Raw genomic sequence first — 22095 nt, 5'->3', positions numbered from 1 at the left:
TTTTGTATCTTCAGTTTTATCTTTATGAGTTTACAGTGGCAACAAGAAAGAGCTCATGTATCACTAAAAATAACAACTTTGTAAATACCACAACATAAGAATGCAAATCCTAAGGCTGCTGTGATTTGACATTTTTTCTGCAATCATTGGACAGTCATGTGGTTTTGAGGTCAAATGAGGAGAAAAACAAAGCAAAAGAGAATAAAAAAAGGATTTTGTTTAACTGGCTAAGTAAACTCTGCAAAGTTAAAAAGTCAAAAGATTTGTTTTTTTCTTAAAGTTGCACTCACCACAAGCACTGGGAGCCACATCACTAACTGACCACATATCCACTGCTATGGTTACTTCCCTAAATTTGACCTTCTCTTCCACAGGGACTCGGCCATCTCGAGCAACAAGACTCCACACAACAGCAGCATGGCGCACATCGAGAGCGTGCTGCAGCAGCTGGACGAGGCGCAGGGCCAGATGGAGGAGCTGTTCCAGGAGAGGAAGATCAAACTGGAGCTCTTCCTCCAGCTTCGTATCTTTGAGAGGGACGCCATCGATGTGAGTAGGCGAGATACGGAGGCTGGATGCATGATGAATATTTATTTTTGTTTTATCCTTAAATAAGTGAAAAATTAAAAGTGAAGACAGTATTTCTGCTGACATTTAATATAAAGGAGAAGTTTAAGGTAATTAAGGTATAACAAAGCAAAACATGAGTGGATGTGAAGGAATCTGCAGTTGAACATGATAAGGGGCAGTAATTGATTTAGTATTTAAAGGAAAATGGATCTGGGACAGTATAATTATATTGTGGGCCCATTAAGCTGTGATATCATCTTGCTGTGACTTTGTTGCTTGTTTTTTTTTTCAGAAAAGATCAGTTAGATTTGGCCAGAATAAAAGACTGCTGCACTGCAGAAGTGGAGATTCCAACTCAACTCACATCAACTCTCTCTCATGTGTTTCATTCAAAAAGTATTTAGTTCCACTTGACACATCTCCTAAACTGACTCATTTGAATTTGTCTCCCCTCCTTCAAACAGTATTTGGCACTGCTGCATCCACTAAATCCTCAGTGTCCAACTGTGAGAGTGAATGTTTCTCTCAGCTGGTGCTCTGATATGATGCAGCTTTTTTTAAATATTATTTTAGCTTTAGTCGTGATGTTTATCGTGGCTGTTGGTTCAGATTTGTTGTTGCTTTGTAATGTTGACAGATGAATCAGGCGCAGTCCCTTTGGAGGCAGAAGCTTAGAGCTGAGATTCAGGGTTGTATGCATGTGGATATGGATGTCTGGTTAGGAAAATGGTTTTCAATAATTATCAAATCATTTTGTGATATAAAAAGAAGCTTTTTAAATGATGCTAGCAGCCAGGCTCTAAGGGTTGCATTGTCAGTGTTCCAGATTTACAGTAAGTTTGTTCAGGTAAACACTAAAATGTTATCTGAGGGATAATCATGTACTTGGTGCAGATGAACACCACATGTTGATCAGAGGATTTATCTTAATTTACCAAATTATCTGTGTGTGTTTGCTGCATGGTGGTGCAGTGGTTAGGACTGTCGCCTTGCAGTAACAAGGCTCTTTGTTCGAATCCCTATTTGACAGGGCTTCTGTGTGTAGTTTGCATTTTCTCCCTGTGCGTGCGTATGTTTTTTTTTGGGGGGGGGTATTCCATCTTACAGTCCAAAGAAGGGGTTGTGCGTGGTTAAATTTTCTTTAGCAAATTAGCCAGCGCAAGATTTACGAGTCATTTAAATTAAATCCCTATATTTTTTGGAACAGCTTGAATCCTAGTCTATAATGCTCTTTTAAACTGTAATGAACCCCACTCCACTAGAATCCACTGTAACTTCAGTTAATGGCTGCTGTTTTTTGTCTGAGCTTTCCCCCGGCACTTCACTGGACATAAATGTGAGAGTTAGCGCGTTGTAGGAACAGTGCGGTGTGACAGTTTTTTAAGTAATAAATCAACATAAAGTGGAGAAAGACTAAGGCTAGCCAAAAATAGATCTTTGGTGACTAAAACTGACTCAAGTTAGTTTAGTTTTCATCAAGATGACTAAAATGAGACGAAAATGTAATTTAGTTTTTGTCAGGCATTCAAAAACCATGAAATTTCTTCACTATGGGTATATTTATCAAAATTCAATGCATCTATGGCTCTTCTGCCTCTCAGCTGTAGAAAGCAGGGACCCCAGTTTGGCAGGGTGTATTGAACACACTACCATGATTTGGTACCAGATTTCAGGCGAGAGAATGAATGCTTGGACTAAAAGTTGAGACTAAGTGTGAGGACTTTTTATGGACTAAAACTAGTCAAAAAAAAAAAAAAAGTTTCTGTCGGCTAAAACTGGACTAAAACTATAAAGGGCAGAATTAACTTAAATGTTACTGAAACTAAAAGGCATTAATCTAAAGACTAAAACTGAGACTAAAATTAAAAAAACAGGTGTCATAATTAAAACTGCTGCTGTGCTGATTGCCACACCTTCTCTGCCTCCACATTGCCTCTACATCACATGTGTATACTGCATCTTGTGCCCATGTTGCATTTTTGAGGACTTACACCGCTGACGTGTGCACCGCTAGCATGCCAAACTGGCGTAGGGGATGGCAGCCGATATGTCCACATACAGTGCTTAACAAATTTATTAGACCACCTGTCATATTTGTCTCAAAGACCATCCAGCATCATGAAGTGCTTTAATGTGGACTCTTTCATTTTCAGTGAGCTCTCCACGTTTTACCATTTTGAACAGGAATGAGGGATTTCAAACTGAATTCACCCAAATTTGAGCCGGCTCACTGGGCTTCTCTGAGAAGTCAGAAATGAATCAAGCATAACACTCAATCACTAAAACTAATTTTTCTGTTCAGGAATGCAAGTAAGTAACTGTAATTTGAAATATTAATCAAGAAATATTAATGTGCTTTACTTATTTTTTCAGTTTTTTTTTGTAAATCAGTAAATTTGAAAATTCATGGATAACAATAATAATTATATTTTAGCAATAAAAATATCATTTTAGTTAAAGAGTTTCTACGTATTGGTGTATTAGCCATTGCAGAAATATAAAAATGATTTTGGTAATTACCAATGCTGTTAATTTAGGGCAGCTGTGGCATAAACCTTATTTTGGTTAGGGTTAGGGTGGTCTAATAAATTTGTTAAGCACTGTATGTCGAAGTATTTCTCCACTCGTAGGTGTGGATGTGAGCATGAAGATTTTTCTGTCTCTGAATTTAGCCGGTTAATTAACTGTTGATGACCAGTCCAGGGTGTACACTGCCTCTTTCATAGTGGCAGCTGGGATTGGCTCAAGCTCCAAGTATTGTAGGTAATAAATGGATGCATTTACCTGCATTGTGACCTGTAGGTTAGTGTCAAACGCAAACTTTGAAAAATATGTGAATTTCAGCAGGATGGATGAGACTTTCTAAAGATTCTTGGGCACCACAGGCTGACGAACCTAAGACTTTGTTGATTTGGTCTTTTCTTTAGTCACTACATTGTTCACATGTAGTCTAATTGTTTGGAATATTTCCTAATGGTTTGTTTTAATATTTATTGCAGACCCTCTCAATGATCTGTAATCTCCTAACCCTTAAACTTCTCTTATTGCCTTTAGCGTGTAAAAGTTATCTCATGCTTTGGTTATTACTTGCAATAATAATGACATTTCCATCAAGCTTAGTTGTTCTTTCAGCCTGATACTTACATAACATGTTGTTGTATGATTTTAAAGTAGAATTAGTTGGCACTAAGCTAAACACACAATGTGTTTCTTCTGTTTCATTAATTTAAGGGTTCAATATTCATGTTAGAATTAGTTGACTGTTGTTACTCCTGTTGAACCAGTTTTAAGTGACATATCATTGTTAATATGTTTTTAATAATAACCAACACACTAGCTTTGCCTTGCCATTGCTGCTATGTCAGATGGGCTTTTAAAACACAAGAAAGTTAGATTATTTGGAAAATCTAAAAACTCTTTCTTCAACCTAACATAAAACTCCATAAAATGTCCAAAACGTGCAGACTGCACATGCATAGAAGTATTATCTATGGTAAATGATTCCTCCTCCAGAGTATGCTGAAAGAAGTTCGCGGTTGGTTTTTAATCTTTTGTGTCTGCATTGTAAGCCCAAAAAGAACAGATAAGTCTCACATTAGCTCTGCATGTCAAGTCAGAGAACGATTGGTGACTCTGCTAATCTCTCGTGTTGTACACTGGAGTCTGCCCTCACACACATACACAGAGGATTAATATGACACAGCGCTGGAGCACGAAGGGGTGGAGGAGGCATTTATTCCCTCCATTCCCTGCCCTAACTCACACAGGCACAGTGACACTCCCTCCTTGCCTTTACTGGGGGTGTGTTTTTGAGGTGAGTGCATGTGTTGAAGCGAGGGATCGAGTCTTCTCACAATGCTTTCTTCTCTGAAAATAAGTCGCATATCATTGCACATCACAGGGAATAAAATAGGTGGTCAAAGAGGAGACTTATCTCCTCTGTTAGTTCATTTTCACAGAGCTGGTAGCTGAGGGAGATGGTCTTTTTGCACACAGAGGGCATTTTACTCAACTGTAAGAGGAGAGGAGAGCAGAGTGCAAGTGAATCTTTGGTAAGTTTTTACCTTGTTGCCAAATTCACTGAATTACCATGTTGGTTCAAGGGGGGTTTATTTTTCTTCAGTGAGGGTGCTTGATAAGAATACTTTGTCTGCTAGCCAAGAAAGTCATGTTTCTTTGCACCAGAGATTATGTCGCAAAGGTATTTGTGTGAATCCCAAATCGGAGAGTCTCTTCTCTGAATGCTTTTCTGACTAGGAGAGTTTAATCTATTTTTCAATTAGCATATTCAATACAGAGGCACACAAAAAGCCTCCAAATAAAAAAAGCCATCTTAAATGCTTATTTCTCTTTATGGCTGAACATTAAAGAAGACAAGGGATTCGTGATCAATTTTACCTAAGATTAAAAAGTCCCATTGTTTGTGTCCATGACCCAACGACTAAATGAATAGAGCTTTGGGGAGAAGATCATTGATTTTATGTGTTTAATGTTTGTGTTGTTTGTTTCAAAGGAGTGCTCAGCAGGTCTATTACTGCCTCACTGCTATACCAGTTAAATAAGTGTAGCACCTCTTTTGAGCATAACATGGTTGTTCACCTAACTTAAAGAAGAGGTAAAAATAAAGCTTTGATCACAGAGAAATCCATGGGACTTTATTTAGACATCCTGAATTATTGGGAGTATATCTTGTAGATGTTTTGACCCAGTGTAAACACACAGAGTGATAGAGGAGAAAGATAAGCTTTACTTAACAAGTTTGCTGCTAGATATGTAAACTTTATGCAGGGGGTCCAGTTTGTAACAATAACCACCATTTATCATTCAAATTATGTTTGTGTTTTTGGGAAAGTTCTATACTGTAGCCATTCTTGTAGTTTGATAGTTTTCTACTGTTTTCAGTAAAGCTAGCTATTTAGGTTAATGACCACAGGCTGCATATAATGTCAGATGAAGCCTGAGATATGTCAGCCATTCAATTATTGAAGTTGGAGCTGTCTGCCATTTTGAAAACGCTGTCTCAAAATTATTCAAGATCAACTAACAAAAAACAAAGAGGTGGAGCTAAATTGGGTTGAAAAACAGTAACTATGTGGCAGTGGTTCTCCACGTGGATTGACAGGACCCCCCTCGGGGGCAGTGAGATACCTTAACCCTTCAGGGTCCCTCCAGAAACTAAAGACCTCTGGGATCCAAACATGTCCCTTCAGAAAAATTGCCATAAAAATCATATAAATCAATATTTTTTCCACTTTCAAAGCTTAAATCACTTAATCCGCTTCAGCATTAATCAGAACTATAGAATTTTTATTGATTTTTTAAAATATATTTTACATTTTAATTTCATTTGTATAATAATAGCAACTCCTGTTTTAACAAGAAGAATGCAAAATATAAATTATGAATCACAGAGTGGAACTTTGGGGTGAAGTTTTATTGTCTTGTATATCTCAATAAATTAAGACAACACTGATTGTCTTGCATTATTTTTGGAGCAGTACAAGTTTATATCAAAAACTCACTCTTTGGACCCTTGAAACCAAAAATGCTAATGCTAAATGCTAAAAAAAAATCATATGAATTAACATTTTTTTCCTCTTTTAAATCTTAAATCTTTCAATAATCTTCGGTCCTAATCCGAACTATAACGTTTTTTTGTTTGTTTGTTTGTTTTTTAAATTTTGATATATATCAAAGGACCCAATTTTGTCCCAGGGCCCCCAGAGGGTTAAAAAAAAGATTATTTTTAAATGATTTGAAATTGTATAGTTTTCCCATCTTTATAAAAATAAATGCATGAAATCAGTTAACTGTTAAATTAAAACTTGGTCACTTGGTGACATTAATACTGAAATCAAAGCAATGTTAAACAAACTCCCTAAACTGTAAGTCTGCACATGACTTTTCCTGAATATGCATGGCTGTATTCAGCTATGCTTCAACCTTGTTCAGGTAGAGTGAGGGTCCCCAGTCTTTGGCACCTTTTCTTTTGGGGTCACAAGCTGAAAAGTTTGAGAACCCCCTGCTTTATAATAGCTCGCGATCATATCAGCCATACCCCCAATTATGCATGCATCATATCCTTCTTCAGCTGATATGGATGAGGTATTTAAAAAAATCCTCCCTGTAAAGTGTGTGCCCATAGAGACAGGAACTGGTCTCACCAAACTGGGCTTAAAAATTAGGCTGAAAGCATAATTTTTTCTACCAGATGTTAAAATTAGCATTTTAAAATCTGGTGTATATGCTACTGCTGGTGCTTCTGCAGCCAGCCTCCAGTGGACATGCAAGGAACTGCAGTTGTTCTGCACTTGGATGTGGGCTTCACTTAAACACCAGCTGTATAATAATAGCTGATACCGTTGCATCACATTAGATATTTTGAATTGTAGGAATACTTTGCAGGAAATCATTTCCTGGTCCTTTTGATATTTGTTGATCCATTCATTTCTGAGTTTCAGTTCCTCTGCTATACACTCCCTCTAAAAGTAACCCTTAGTTACCCACTTCTGGTGGTTGGATTTTAACCTTTTAAGAGATATATTAATTGTTTTATTTTGTGTTGTTTTGAGCTATTTTAATGGACTCCCTGCTCCTCATTGTGAAAAGGTTTGAACTTAGCACAGTTTAGAGTACTTCTCCTGCTTCTTTTAATTACTCTGGGTTGGCAACTATTTACTGGTACTAACTAAATGTTACCCATGAAAAAAGCAAAGCCTGAAGAAAACTAAATTCTGAATTGCTTAGTTTTTGCAGTTTTCTGTAATGCATACTTAGATAGTGACATCCGAAGTAGCTTGTCTTTGGCATATCTTTTTTCTTGTCAAGATAATCAGTTTCTCTTTTTGAATCTTCCAGTCAAACATTTTCTTTTCCATATTATCTTCAACAAGGCAACAAATACAGACAAGTGCTCATCTTTTCTTTGCCAAATTTTTTTGTTGTCCCTTTTGTGTTCCGTCCAACATCTACCCACTGAACATTCTTTCCTAATGCCTTTAACGTAATTTCTGTCACCTTAAATTCTGTCTTGTGCACACTATATCATCCTCTGTCCACAGGAGAACAGCTGACAAACAGCTCTTCTTCATTTTCATCCATGCTCATAGATCAAACTTTACCATTTATGAGTTACTGCTGGACACATTCCTGTTATTTTCATGTAAATCTCAGAGACACTAGGAAATATGGTAACGCCAAATGTTTCAGATGGTCACGTTCTTTACATGGTTCATAAGGTCAAAGAGCAGCTGGATACGAAGCTCACTGAGAGTTCAAACCGTTTGGGAACTTGAAACTTTCTCCTGTGACACTGAAGTTACATGACTAGCTTCTTCAGTGAGAATTCTGAGCTTCACTGTTGCAATCTGATCTATTTTGTTTCATGAATCATGTTGTGGCCTCGTGAGTCTAAATGTCAATCTTCTATCTGGCATAGAGACATCATTTTACACAGTAACACCAAGTCCTCAATAAAAGCCAGTGACGCAGCCCAGACACATCATGCTCTTGTGGAGCTCCACCAGAATTATTAAACATCTGACAGGGCTTTTTCATGCCTCAATATTAATTATTGATACAATTGTTATAAGTCTGACATATTCATTCACGTCAAGTTTGAAAAATGGCAATAGTTTAATGGTAGTAACAAAATAGTATACTTTTACCATAAAACTTTCCATTACACAGAAAAGCTCATAAAAGTCATATACTGAGTTTCATTATATCAAAACAAACTGATACATGTAATCAGGTCTTAAGTGTTGCAGTGAAAAAGATAAAAGCTTGTTTACTTCAAACCGCCGGTCAATCCGTCTGCTTTGCAAGGTTACCAGGAAATATAAGGAAACATGATTTTTTTAATTCACTAAGAAAAATTAAGAAAGTGTGCTTAACACCAGTTCCAGGTCTATCTCTTTAAATGAACTATTAACAGTAGTCCAGCATGCCCCCGAGCAACTTGCTGGTTAGAAAAAAATATAGACTGTATCTTCTCAGCTTGCTTTAAAAAAAAGAATGAAAAAAAAAATCAACATTGACAGCTATAGCTGCATGGTGCCAGGATCAAGGTGCCTCCGGCATCATGATTCAGCCTGTGTGGGCTGTCAGAGACAAGCGCTGACACCTCAGTACATCTGCTTTACCAACCATGCATCAGCACTGTAATATGTTATTTATTATTATGACTGCCAGCTTAGGGTTACAGCAGTTTAACTGTCTGACTAGATAATCAAGAATTCTATTAATCATGAAATTATATGGACAGGAAAATGTCTGTGCTTTATTCAGGGATCTCACACATACGTTTAAACCATCTTTTTCTCCCTACCTCTCATTCAGACCATCAAGTGTGAGCAGAACTACAGATTTCTTTGTGTGGTATTATTTATGAACGAGTCAAAGATCTTTTTTATCATATCCCCTCCCTTTCTGTGAGTTCACCAGTCTCTAACTCTTTTTGCCTGTATCTCCTCTCAGATCATCTCCGACCTGGAGTCATGGAACGAGGAACTAACCCAGCAGATGAGTGACTTTGACACAGAGGACTTGACACTAGCAGAGCAGAGGCTACAGCATCATGCAGACAAGGCACTCACCATGAACAACCTCACCTTTGACGTCATCCACCAGGGACAAGAGCTGCTTCAGTATGTCACAGAGGTGCAGGCGTCAGGTAAGTGCAAGTAAACAAAACACTGGCCAAACAAGGGCTGTTCCTTTTCATAACAAACTATATTATAATGTCTTCTTCTGTACAATATCTTTATTTTATTGTGAAAATGTTGGTAAAGAGGCACCACATGTATCTGTGGTCAGTTCTCTGTATGTTCTGGTAAATAGCTGTGACTGTAATAAGATGTCAGATGGACTTTAATTAGTAATGGAAAATGACAATGTTGCTAGTTTTAATTTTGCATGAAGCATTTAAAGTAAAGGCAGCAACTGTGTACTGAGAAACAAAACATTTCCTACGATGTTACTACATGCACATATCCTGACGGAAGAACTGTTTATGTGACAAGTTAAAAAGACATGAGGATGGATGCTGGATAAGTCAGGACTGAATGAATGGCAACAAAATTGGGATGAAATAGAAATGTGGGTTGAAAGGAAAGAGGAGGAGGGAATGGGAGACACATCTGCTTTGACCAAGCAGATTTTGCCTCTTAATCCACAAGAGTCATGTTCACTGTCGAGTTAAACCATTGAAGCACACGCACAAACTCTACGCACACACTCACAGAAGTGCATGTTTTAAGGAAACCCCGCCTCCTGTATTGTTTTAATGTTCTACTGCTGAGATTGTCACAGAACAAATCCAACTGAAGTCATGCAAAAATCTGCAGTCAGATAGTCACTCTGCATGGCTGAAGGCTGCATGGCTTTTTTTAAAGAGCGCAGACATGAGACCACTACCTCTGAAGCCCACGTCAGGACTTTTACTCAACCAAGGCAACGTTTGTGGCTAGTATCTTCATTGGCACACAATGCTGTTATGGAACGCAGGACTAAAATGTGAGTAAAGAATTGGAGAGACTAAGCCAGTGAAAGATTTTTTCTGAAGGATTTATGCAGAAAAAATCTTTCAGATCAAATTTGATCAGCTTCCATAAGATGAGCATTTCAATTTCTGCAAGGCGCTATGTTATAAAAATGTAAGCTGCCTTTGCAATCTTCCAATAACATTTCAAAACTGAAATCTTTATCCATCCAGGTGTTACTAATCTTTAAAATGCAGGTAACACAGAGTGCATTCATAGAAAGCATATTTTATACCTGTCCTTTTACTTCCGTGTAGATTGCATAGATTCAGCTTATGACGGTGATGTGTGCAGAATATTAAACAGCTTTTTTATTCATTTCAGTTACCTCTATCAGCAACAAAAAGGGACTTTGAAGATAAAAAGCTTCAAAGAAGGCCATTAAACTGTACTATAAACATATTTGCAATATCATTACTGATCTATACTCTGTCCTTTTATACATATTGCTTTATTTTGACTTATCTTCCGAGATAAGTCAAGTAAGAGTCTGATCCTGAAAAGACTTAAAGAAAATTCAATCAGTAAATTAGGGGTACTTTTATGTTTTTGTGTTTAGGTGTGGAGCTGTTATGCGACCGAGATGTGGACATGGCCACGCGGGTCCAGGACCTGCTCGAGTTTCTCCACGAGAAGCAGCAGGAGCTGGACCTGGCAGCTGAGCAGCACAGGAGACATCTGGAGCAGTGTGTCCAACTAAGACATCTGCAAGCTGAAGTCAAGCAGGTATGTACTCTTACAGGACAATATGAGAGTTTAGCTGGGACAGAAAACTTTACAGCAGTGATCAGATAATACAGGTCAATACAGAAGCTTTTTCTTCTACTATGACAGACTAATCCTGCTATTAAACTAAAAAGGTACTAAGTGGAGCATACTGCTTTTTTAATTTAACACACTTTGTTTTCAATGACGAGATAGTCAAGTAGAAATAGAGCTCATATTGTGCTTACATATGAAAAACCACATGCTTTGTTACTGAAAAAAAAATCTTAATTCCTTTTTCCCCTGAGGCCAGAATTTATTCGATATGTTGAAAGTAACTCCAACAATTGATTGCAAGCACACCACAATGTTACCACAGAGTGTGCAGAACAGTTAACAACCTGTAGATTATGTTCCGTCTGCACGACATGTCATGTGTCAATAGTATTTCTACCTCTTCTTTTTCTCATTACCTGGGTTTTTCCTCTGTATGTATTCCTCTGGCACTTAAGGGAATAGTCGGTGTGATACTCTATGATTGAATGTTCAGCCAAGGTTTAAAAAGAGGGGGAGTGGCCCAGAAATTCAGGGCAAAAGAAGATAAATGGGCCAGACAGAATCTGGCATGAGAGGGAGGAAAAGAGATTTCTGAGCTTATGTTGCGTCAGTGAAAAAAAGAAGAGCCGTCAGCCAGGGATTCTCTCCCAATATTCATTCAGTCGATGAATACATTCATAGCAAAAAAAACAAGTTTGGAGTTGCAATGAAGCTCACTGATCTTTTACAGCACAACATAAACAAACATAGAGACAATTTTCATAGCTAGGCCTATAATCATGGTGACATTTCCGAATAAGATAGGCGTTATGGTTAAAGTTGCTCAAAAATGTATCAAAAATTGCGCCAAGGTGGAGACAGAAGTAAAATAGAGACGAAATTAAAATTAAATATACTCAGTTTGCCATGGCAGACTGTATGATGATAGTGTAACTGCAGGGTGATGCTCTTGTGTCTGTCTACAGAGAGACAGTGTTGTATGAGCTGAAATGGACTGAAAACAATCAGAATTCTCTCAGACTATCTGCTTTGAAAGAAATGAAACACTCACAAAGACTTTGGGAAAAGATATTTAAGTAATGCAACCTATATCTTTTGATGTGCAGTTAATGTAAATAAAGCTCTACTCTTTCCTTCGCTTTTCTCACAAAAAATGTTTTTGAAAGCTTTTGCACAATATCCTTTGACATAACCACCCTGTTTACAAAAGTTAGACAATCACAATTTGGTATTTTTAAGATGATAGTCTACTCATTTTTTTTTTTGACAACAGCAATCTTCCATCCCAATTTGTTTTTTGAATTTTATTTGTAAAGGCAAGGAAACGTGCACAATAACAAACCTAAATGTTGAAATGTGATTCACTATACAAGAGTTAGCTTGAAGCTGATTTACAGCTTCAGTGTGATCAGAATTGTTTTCTGTTCAGATTTTATGCAGTGATGCTCTTTGTGAGTCAGGATTAAGGTGAGACTAGGGGTGCTAGTTATTGTAATCAAACACAAGTATTAACTTTTTCCCTAGCACTTTAAAAATAAGAGTCTCCACATTTCCTTAACAAACATGCAAATGATAGAACTGAGCAGGCAAACAAGAACCCAAGCAACACAGCCAGGCACAATAAACAAGACAATAAAAAGATCTATCAATACAAAGATAGACCAAGATTACAAAAGATGTATAAGCTAAAAACACAGCAGAGAGAAATCAGAGAACACATGGTAAATGTAATTAAATCAGTAAAGGAAAAAAGTAACATAACAAACTGTTATAATGAAACAGAAGATGGAAAACAGGAAATAAAAGTAAGTACAAGTGGAATTATAAACCAGTGGTTCTCAAATGGTCTAGCCTCATGGCCCACTGCTTCCTTCTTAATAAGAAATTTTGACCCAGATTTATAAATTTCAGCCACTCAAATTTAATCAATGACAGATGATGCAGTTTGGCCTTTAGATGGAGAAAAACATAATTTTTTAAAAACATTTTTGTTGTTCATAGGGAGCTCAGAGAGTGAACACATTATCATTGGAAACAAGATGAGTAGAGATCTGAAGAAAACAGAACAATTTATCACGGCAAAACAGAGTAAAATAAATCAAATGGCTGTATGTCTGCTTAGGGCTTCTGTACGTCATAGACTTTTGCCCTCATTTTTTCCCCAGGCACCCATCACAACCCACTAAAAACATCCAACCACACGCTGAGAACCATTGCTCTAAATTATGTTAAAATCATGAACCACTACTCTAATTAATCACTGCTCTTTCTTAAGTATTGTTAAGAAATTGAGTTTGATCATCCCGGTAAAGTTCTCCTGATCTTCATACCTGCCTGCCTGGAAACATTTAGAGTGCAATGGAAACACTGGCCTGCAAAGAAAGAGTCAGACTTGTGTTGCATCACCACTTTTACAGCCTTGCTTTAGTCGCAGTTCAGCCCATCTCCCACACAGCAGGTGTGCATGCTGAGTCAGAGAGAGGGAGGGGGTGTATTTGTGACAGACTGTGTTTAACATAGCCTTTGGCTAAAACTAGGCCAACAAACTATGAGCAAATGGGATTTAGTGTGAATCTAGGAGTATGTGTGTGTGTGTGTGTGTGCCAGGCAGTGTGTGTCGTAGTTGAAGAGATTATCTACAAAGAGGAGAAGTGACTAAAAAAAGATTTGACTAGGTAGTAAAATGTGAATGAGAAAGGTAAGATTTTAGGGACAGGGAAAGGTACAAAGAGAGGGTACATGGGAAGGTGGTGCCATGTTGGAGAAGTAATTCATAAAAACATAAAAGTAGAGGCAAATAAATAACAAAAAATTAGGTAGAGAATGCTGGAGGATTAACAGAGAAAATAAAGACAAAATAATAAAGTTTGAACCCAGTAATAAAGGGAACAATTTAAGCCTTTTTTCATGTTATTGTCTACTCTGTTGAGTTTATTTAATTTCTTTAGTATTAATTTTGGGCCTTTTGCCTGTATATGGAGAAGACAGGACGAATGAAATCAAGGAGTGTGAGGAATAAGCCTCAGGTAGCACTGGAATCCTGCGTTCACATGGAAGACCAACTTCCACACACAGACCATGACCTAACCCCATGTTTTCATTTACTAAAGTCTTTTTGTGTCTATGTGTTTTCTTTGTGTTTTAGGTGCTGGGTTGGATCCGTAACGGCGAGTCCATGCTGAACGCTGGTCTGATCACAGCCAGTTCGTTACAAGAAGCAGAGCAGCTGCAGAAGGAACATGAACAATTCCAACATGCAATAGAGGTACAGTTGAGGGGAAATATGTATTTTATTCCTTTTCTTGCTTTTCCATTCAGCCTCTTTATTCATGAAAATTTTCTGGGCAGCATGTTTTCTGCACTTTCACTGTTTTTTGTCTTGTGCCTCTTTGTCCTCATACATATTCAACTCCTATTCAACTCTGCCTTTCCTCTCATCATGTTTGTGTTCCTACTTTATTTTTCACCTTCCTTTCTCTCTCCTTTTTGCTGCTTCTGTATCTCCTCTGCTCCATTCAACTTTTTGCCTTCTAAATCTCGTCTCCAGCTTCATCGTATGCGTCTCGATCGTCTCCCCTTCTCCTTACAAGTCGCACATGAAATGGAATTATGAATAACTAATATCTGCACCTCTCTCTTTCTTCTCCCTCTGCTCACCTTCTTCTTTATTTCCTTTATCTCTTTACTACTGATTATGCAGGGGTGAATTTTCTTTGAACTCTATCTCACTTGGCTCATTTTAATGCAGGCCTGTACCTGACCTACTTCTACGAAGCGTGCACACGCACACACAAAGATGCACACTCACAAGAATGCTTCGTTTATGATTATTACCAGTGTGGGACTTGAATTTTAATGCTCATGCCATAACTGCACTCCCAGTGTGGTGAGAAATGAGCAAGGGATATGGAAAGAGCAACTGCATTATCATATGATGCTGCCTTTTTCTTTATCTCCTTCTATTCCTCCTCCCCTTCGTCCAGCAGGGAGCACAAGTTGTCCTTTAGGCTAACAGCTATGACACAAAAATCACCAGATAGTGTTCTTTTTTATCGCATTTCCTCTCCAAAATGCCCACTTCAGGGCAATCTTTATGACAGAGCTATAATCAGACACTACTTTTATTTATTTAGCCTTTCCTTCACCCTCCACCAAACTGGCCTGCAGGGACAACAGACAGCTGGGCTTCTGTTTTCAAAGCAATCACTGTGATGTATAGAGATTCATAAAACTCATGAATTTCATTGTTTTTTTTTATCTCCCCCCTTATCCCCCACACAGAAAACCCATCAGAGTGCACTGCAGGTACAGCAGAAGGCTGAGGCCTTACTCCAGGCAAACCACTATGACATGGATATGATCAGGGACTGCGCAGAAAAGGTACACATCATTTACAATTTTTACAAATATATGAAGAGAAATAAGGGTGGTGTGGTTGCAGAAGCTGACGTTTTTGTTTGATTTGAAGGTGGCAGACCACTGGCAGCAGCTGATGCTGAAGATGGAGGACAGACTCAAGCTGGTTAATGCTTCTGTGGCTTTCTACAAGACCTCTGAACAGGTACACTTTAACTTATTTTGTAGCTGAAGATGTCAGCAGATAGCAAAGTTTGCTAAATGAGGCTGACCATACACAACATGATTTTGAGCCCCACTTTTGCCTCCTCTTGGGGCATATTTAGGATTCAAGGTCGTAATACCTTTGACAGAATACCCATAACAACCAATGAAAGCAAGCAGACCAGATTGCATCACCAAACGGATGTTATGTACTTTTATCGGTCACAAACTTAAACCTAGATATACCTTTTTTTCAGATAAGATATTTCCTGTACTCTGTTTTTTACATGTTGCTGCAACTGAAATATTTGTCTGACCTGACATGCCAGATCGGCTGTTTCAAATATCCATTTCATGGATATATTTCACACTCACCTGGGAAAGCTCCCATAGAAGTTGTTTGGGAAGGGTGGGACTTTTCATAAAATTCTAAAACTTGACTGGAGGACCGTTCTGTCTAACAGGCTACCACTGCCATAGATTGTTAATGGCATGGAGAAGCACGTGAATGAAATTGAAGCCAAGGCTGGTTGAGAGACATGCAAAAATGTTTTCTCTGCCAAGACAAGCTTTCGACGGGGCTGTTTGCTCTTGTTTTAAAAAGAAATGTGGTCCAGTTTTGATTAAACTGCCGCTTTCCTATAGCTACCTCCAAGCTGATCACTACTGCAGCAACAGCCATCGGATACACTGGCAAACTCAACTTGTAAGGATCACAAACCTATGCAGAAGAAAACTCGAAGAACAGAGAAAATGTCTTTTCTGTTATGAAAAGCTTCCAGTGTTGCTTTCTGCCCCTGTTTTATTAAATGAATGTCGTACAGTTCAGACCAAACTGCCTCTGTGGATAAGTCAAGCTAATCAGTCCACTAGCAGTCATTGTATACAACCACTCACACAACAACTGACCCTTTCCCCTGTAACTCTCCCAAACTCATGCTGAAGCAGGTCAGCATAAGAGTGAAAACATTCTTTCCCGTCAAGAAAAGCTTTTAGTGTTGTTTTTATTCTTTATGCAGAAACATGGTCCAGTTCTGGTAAGGCTGATGCAATACTAAAGCTATATCTGAGCTAATGAGTTAATGTGAGGACTACAGATGGAAATTAGCCTTATGCTAAATCTGGTGCAGCCATCTTTTTATTTTTTTAAATAATTAATGACACTGCACATTGTCCTGGAAAATAAATAAACTGAAACTGAAACTGAGCTAATCACCACTGGAAGCAGCCATTGCAAACAACTTTAAGTACCTCATTCTCCTCAAATTACACTGATTGGTCCAAACAGACCACAAATTTTGTGGATAGGAGCTTTTTAAAATGAATTCGCCTGATGACAGGGATGAAGTCTGGCAAATCCATCTGCTTTGCAAGGTTAATATTTGTCAGGAGTCAGGACTGCCAGCTAAGCATTTCAATCAACCTGTTTCATCCATGTTTGTTTTACTTTTATTCTAACAAGATTTTGCTAGATCTCTTCTGTTGTGAACTTCACTGTGAGATTGTTACTACAGATGGCCTATATGATATGATTTGATACAATGCGATACACATTGTCTTGAACTTTAAGCACTTCACATATTCATTTGCCTCCAAAGTTGTACTAATAAATACATGAATAGATTAAACAAACAACAATCTATATGTAAACATGGAAGCACACAATTTTGTAACACATGAATAACTTACAGCATATGACACACATGATGTGAATTACCTTCCCCTCTGTGAACATCAACACACCTGGAAAGACTTTGCCTGCAGTATAAGAGCTGGAGTAAAATATTACCTACAAAGCAGTCTGGATTAGAAAAAGGTCAGTGTTGCCTTAAACAAGACTTTAAATATTGTATTATCTGTGTCTCAGGTGTGCAGTGTGTTAGAAAGCCTGGAGCAGGAGTATAAGAGAGAAGAAGACTGGTGTGGTGGTGCTGATAAACTGGGCCCCAACAGTGAGTCAGATCACGTCACTCCCATGATCAGCAAACATCTGGAGCAGAAAGAGGCTTTCCTCAAGGTGATAAACTATTTTCTGTTCATAGTGAACATGATTCTAGGCTGATTTTCTTATTTTTGTTTTACTACTGAAGCTGTTGGTAACATCTGTTCTCTTTGTGCTCATTTTCAGGCTTGTACGTTAGCGAGACGTAATGCTGATGTCTTCTTGAAGTACCTGCACAGGAACAGTGTCAACATGCCTGGCATGTTGTCCCATGTCAAAGCTCCAGAGACTCAGGTTAAGAGTAAGTACATGACTTATTGTCACCTTTTTCTTTTCTGCCTCTTACAATGACAAAAATATTCCCTGCCTTTTTACCAGCTAACTTATCCTTTTCCATTTACTTATTTATTGTCTTATTTTACTCACAGAACTACCCATTGAAGCGGCCTTAATGTTACTGTTTAATACAGACACACTAAAATACAAGTCTAAAAATACTTCTATTCTACTGTTTCATCAGATATATTGAATGAGTTGCTGCAGAGAGAGAACAGAGTGCTCCACTTCTGGACGATGAGGAAACGGAGGCTGGATCAGTGCCAGCAATATGTAGTGTTTGAACGCAGTGCAAAACAGGTGTGTGCTTGTTATTGTGTGTACTGTATATTTATGAATGTAGCTCTGAAATATGGCTGAGCAGAGTGGCCTGCATCATTCAACTGACTACACACAAAATAAGCAGAAATGAACCCTATGTTATTGATCAAAGGGCTCCTGATAGAACTGGATAGAAATAAGCACAACAGTCTTGTGTCAGGTAGCAAACGGCTGCAAATTCAAACTTTATTTGTCTCTCATTTTAGACCCAGTCAGTATTCTTTGTTTTCTTAGTAATGATACATTTCAAATATACTGGAAATGATGTAAGCTGGCAGATATTCACAGCAATGACAGTCTTGAAGACAGCTATCATTATGTGGCCGAGTAAACTTTAAACACCATGTTTATTACAGACTATTGCCAAACATAAGTCTACAACCTCTCATTTTTGCCCTCTAGTAGGAGTGAACATCTTAAATCCTGGGATTTCCATCTGTATTTTCACAGAGAGTTGTGAACTTCTATCATAAGCTTATAATAAAAAGACCATTCTGAATTTCTCAATCAAAAAAATGTTTAATAAGAATGTTTTTGTTAGTAAAATAGCAGTCTGATTGACAGAGTTTTGCCTTTTCTCTTTAAAAGAGCAGGAAAAATCTTACATTTCAAAGATTCTGAGATCTGAAGTGTTTTATTTAAATATAACTCAGACTGCTGGGAACTATTTATTTCAAAGAATTTGCAATCTGCTGCACTTAAGCTCTTAGCTCTTGTGTGCTGATCTAAGGCTGTTAGAAAATAAGTGCAATGCTCCCTCTAGTGGTGTATGCATGACACAGCACAGGCACACTGCAGAGCACTCAGCTAATAAAATCAGATGACATCATGGATGTTTCTAGGACAAGGCTATTCTGGGGCAATCCAGGTTTTATCCCCAGGGCCAAAATGCTCTCTGGTGTTACGGTTTGACTGGACCAGTTCTTCCACTGCTGGTTATAAAGCACACAGCCAGAAGGATATTGGATATTGAACAGCAGATATGTCTGAACAAGTAAAGTTTGTCATAGATCACATCATATCATATATGCATATTATGTTTGGTTTTAGACAAATTCATTTATTCCAGAGGGCAATTTGGTTTTTAAAGTGTTCACAGATCAAATATGATTTCACAAACCAAGTAAATTGCTGCATAAAAAATTAGCACATGGTCAGAGATGCAACGAGACACAGTGGCACCCTCGTGAGTCCTCCTGCAGAATGACACACAGAAGGGCTAGGTAAAGATTAAAATGCACAGTTTAAGATGTTTAAACAACAAGAATAAATAAAAAGATAATCAAGGATTAAATAGTTAAGTTATCATGATAATGTACAGGTATATACAGGCTACACGCTTGACAAGTATAAACTCCTATGTGATTAAAGACACAGAATGCAAGAAAAATGCATTGGTATGTTCAATGAAGTGTTTATGTAACTGCTGCCAAGCTTTAACTACCTGATAGCAGAAAGATACTGATGACATCCGTCATAAAAAAAACTTATTCCATTATGTACAATTTAAAATGTCACTGACTATCAGAGGGGAAGGTGTGCTGTTCATGCATTACCAGTCTGGGACTAAGATGCAAGGAAAGTGTGCAAGTGTAGGATGCATGGATGCAACCATAGAAACTGGGACTTACTCTCTTTAAGTCAATTTATGCTAAAGAGAGATTCTAAGGTTTTGATTGTCCTTTGACCCTAGTTTTATTTAGTTTCAAAGCTATAGCCTCCTCAAAAACATAATTAAGCTTTGATATGGAGTGCATACATGTTGTGAGGAAAAGATTTTTGATAATGTCTTGCTAAGACATTTGTTGTTTCAATTAGCTTATCCTTGAAGGTCAGGAACCCCAGTCCAAGTCATAATTTGCTAAAAATGATGAAAATTTGAGCAAAAAGGTGAAATGTAATGAAGCCTGGTGTTAGTTCACGCAGGACACAGAAGTCATAGGCCAAGTCGTGATCAGATCGGCTGATCGTGACCTGACAGCAAGCTGATCTTAGTTATCACCTCCCAGCTCCCACAGTCAGTCACACATCTTTCTCTCAACACAGCGGTGTATTTAAGTATGACTTACTTCTCACTAATCCCTGCGAGCATTAATGCAAGAAAGGATTCACCACGCTGCTACTGCTGCTGGAAAAGCATAACCTCCTCCACCCCAACCAACTCCTTTATAGCATAAAGTTTATTGCACCCTCAAATTCAGATTCATACTACCATGGATTAAGTGCTTTCTGAACTAATTTTATTATATTCAGTATGCATTGTCATAAATGTATCTATCCATAGGGGGGTTTCTAGCTATGCACTCCCTGGAAGGTCAAAGCATATTGTCTGACTAACCCGTGGAGCATCTCTTGAGCAGAGCCTTCTCCGCCAAGTAAAACTGAGCATCCATTTTTGCAATAAAATGGTAAAATGTATGACGAGTGTTCCTGACTGAACTATGGAAAATGTCACTCATTAATACTTACTTAGTTCAGATTTTTTTCAAACAAAATGTGTTTGTCTTGATATGAGAAGGTTAAATGTATATTTAGATAAATATTTTAATGATAGGAGCTTCGTAGGTCAACATTGACTTATAGCTAATTAGCTATTGTTTCCCATGCCTGATGTAAAGAGAGTGAGGTCCTCTTTGTAGGCAGCCTTGGTTCTAATCTGAGATGAGGCTTCTTTCTATCAATGTCTGGCTTTGGTTTTACCTGTATTACAATTTTGAGAGTGTGAAGGTTTGTATTGCACCATCTTTTCCCAGGCCTCTTGATTTTTATTGTTAATAGAGCCTGTGTGTAACTGTGCCACTAAAATCCCTGCCGTGCTAACATACTCACTTATGATTGGTTGTATACTCAGGCCCTGGAGTGGATCCATGACACTGGGGAATTTTACCTGTCCACACACACATCCACTGGCTCCAGCATTCATCACACACAGGAGCTGCTAAAAGAGCATGAAGACTTCCAGATCACAGCAAAGGTATGTGTGTTTGTTTATTCGTTAATCTTTTACTGTGTTAAAGGAGGCTGATGTGGTATAAACTGTATGTGTGCCTGTTGCTCGCCTTGTTTTGTTTAGTTTGCACAGTGCTGCGCTCTGCTGTGAGGCCCATTCCCAGGGTGCTGTATTGTCCTCATTGCTGTGTCACTGTTATTGTGTAAGAGAAAAAAGCTATTGTGTCCACCAAGCAACACACCGGTTCCTAACCCTCTCTCCCTCTCTCCCTCCCTGTACGTGTCTCTCTTATCTACCTGTCCTCCACTGGCTCTGCCACTCTTCTCTCTTCGTACCCTCCCTAAATGTGTCTCTATTGACAGCAAACCAAAGAGCGAGTGAAGCTGTTGATCCAGCTGGCGGATGGGTTTTGTGACAAGGGCCACGCCCATGCCCTGGAGATAAAGAAATGGGTGTCCTCGGTGGACAAGCGCTACAGGGATTTTTCGCTCCGCATGGACAAATACCGAACCAGCCTGGAAACGGCGCTCGGCATTTCTTCGGACTCAAACAAGGCTGTAAGTGCAAATCACTGTTGATAAACATTATTTTCCCTGCTGTTATATGTATATTTGTTATCTTCTCATTTTTTTTAATCTTAGTTTTTTCTTTAATTAAAAAGACAAAAGAGAGAGAAATGCATGTAACCTTATACTCTAGCCTTTCTAGTTTAAAGTTTTTGCATCTTTAATGTACAAAATAAATCGTACAAACGACTTTAATCTGATCATAGCCTCAGCTTTCACCCATTTGTCAGATGTAGAAAGATGTTGCATAACTTTATGTTTATATTTGAGCTCCATATCCCAAGAGTATGTGTTAATGAACAGGTGCTAACAGAAAACAAATACACGGTCTTGTCGAGCAGTGGACAAATACAATGCATGGCACAAGCAACATAAAAGCCTCTGTCTCTTTTTCAGAGTAAAGAGTTGCAACTGGACATCATCCCAGCCAGTGCTCCAGGGTCAGAGGTCAAGCTGAGGGATGCTGCTCATGAACTCAATGAGGAAAAGAGGAAGTCAGCACGAAGGAAAGAGTAAGTCTTAAGCGCTGAGTCAGATCAAAACATG

The 22095-nt window shown here is 38.3% G+C and overlaps 1 protein-coding gene across 4 annotated transcripts in view; it reads left to right on the top strand.

Annotated features, from left to right (window-relative positions):
- Positions 1-22095, top strand: part of triob (trio Rho guanine nucleotide exchange factor b) — a 173541-nt gene that overhangs the window by 98550 nt on the left and 52896 nt on the right. For all 4 annotated transcript variants that reach the window (XM_041793001.1, XM_041793000.1, XM_041793002.1 and 1 more), the window contains 12 exons: positions 375-549; positions 9049-9244; positions 10672-10838; positions 14020-14139; positions 15156-15254; positions 15343-15435; positions 17302-17451; positions 17563-17677; positions 17897-18012; positions 20885-21007; positions 21346-21540; positions 21946-22061. In XM_041793001.1, the coding sequence (XP_041648935.1) occupies positions 375-549; positions 9049-9244; positions 10672-10838; positions 14020-14139; positions 15156-15254; positions 15343-15435; positions 17302-17451; positions 17563-17677; positions 17897-18012; positions 20885-21007; positions 21346-21540; positions 21946-22061 (1665 nt within the window). The remainder of the gene's footprint in view (positions 1-374; positions 550-9048; positions 9245-10671; positions 10839-14019; positions 14140-15155; positions 15255-15342; positions 15436-17301; positions 17452-17562; positions 17678-17896; positions 18013-20884; positions 21008-21345; positions 21541-21945; positions 22062-22095) is intronic.

The sequence above is a fragment of the Cheilinus undulatus genome, linkage group 8 (assembly GCF_018320785.1).
Source record: "Cheilinus undulatus linkage group 8, ASM1832078v1, whole genome shotgun sequence".
Lineage (NCBI taxonomy): Eukaryota > Metazoa > Chordata > Actinopteri > Labriformes > Labridae > Cheilinus > Cheilinus undulatus.
Note: the sequence above shows the minus strand (reverse complement) of the source record. Positions and strands in the feature narration are given on the sequence as shown.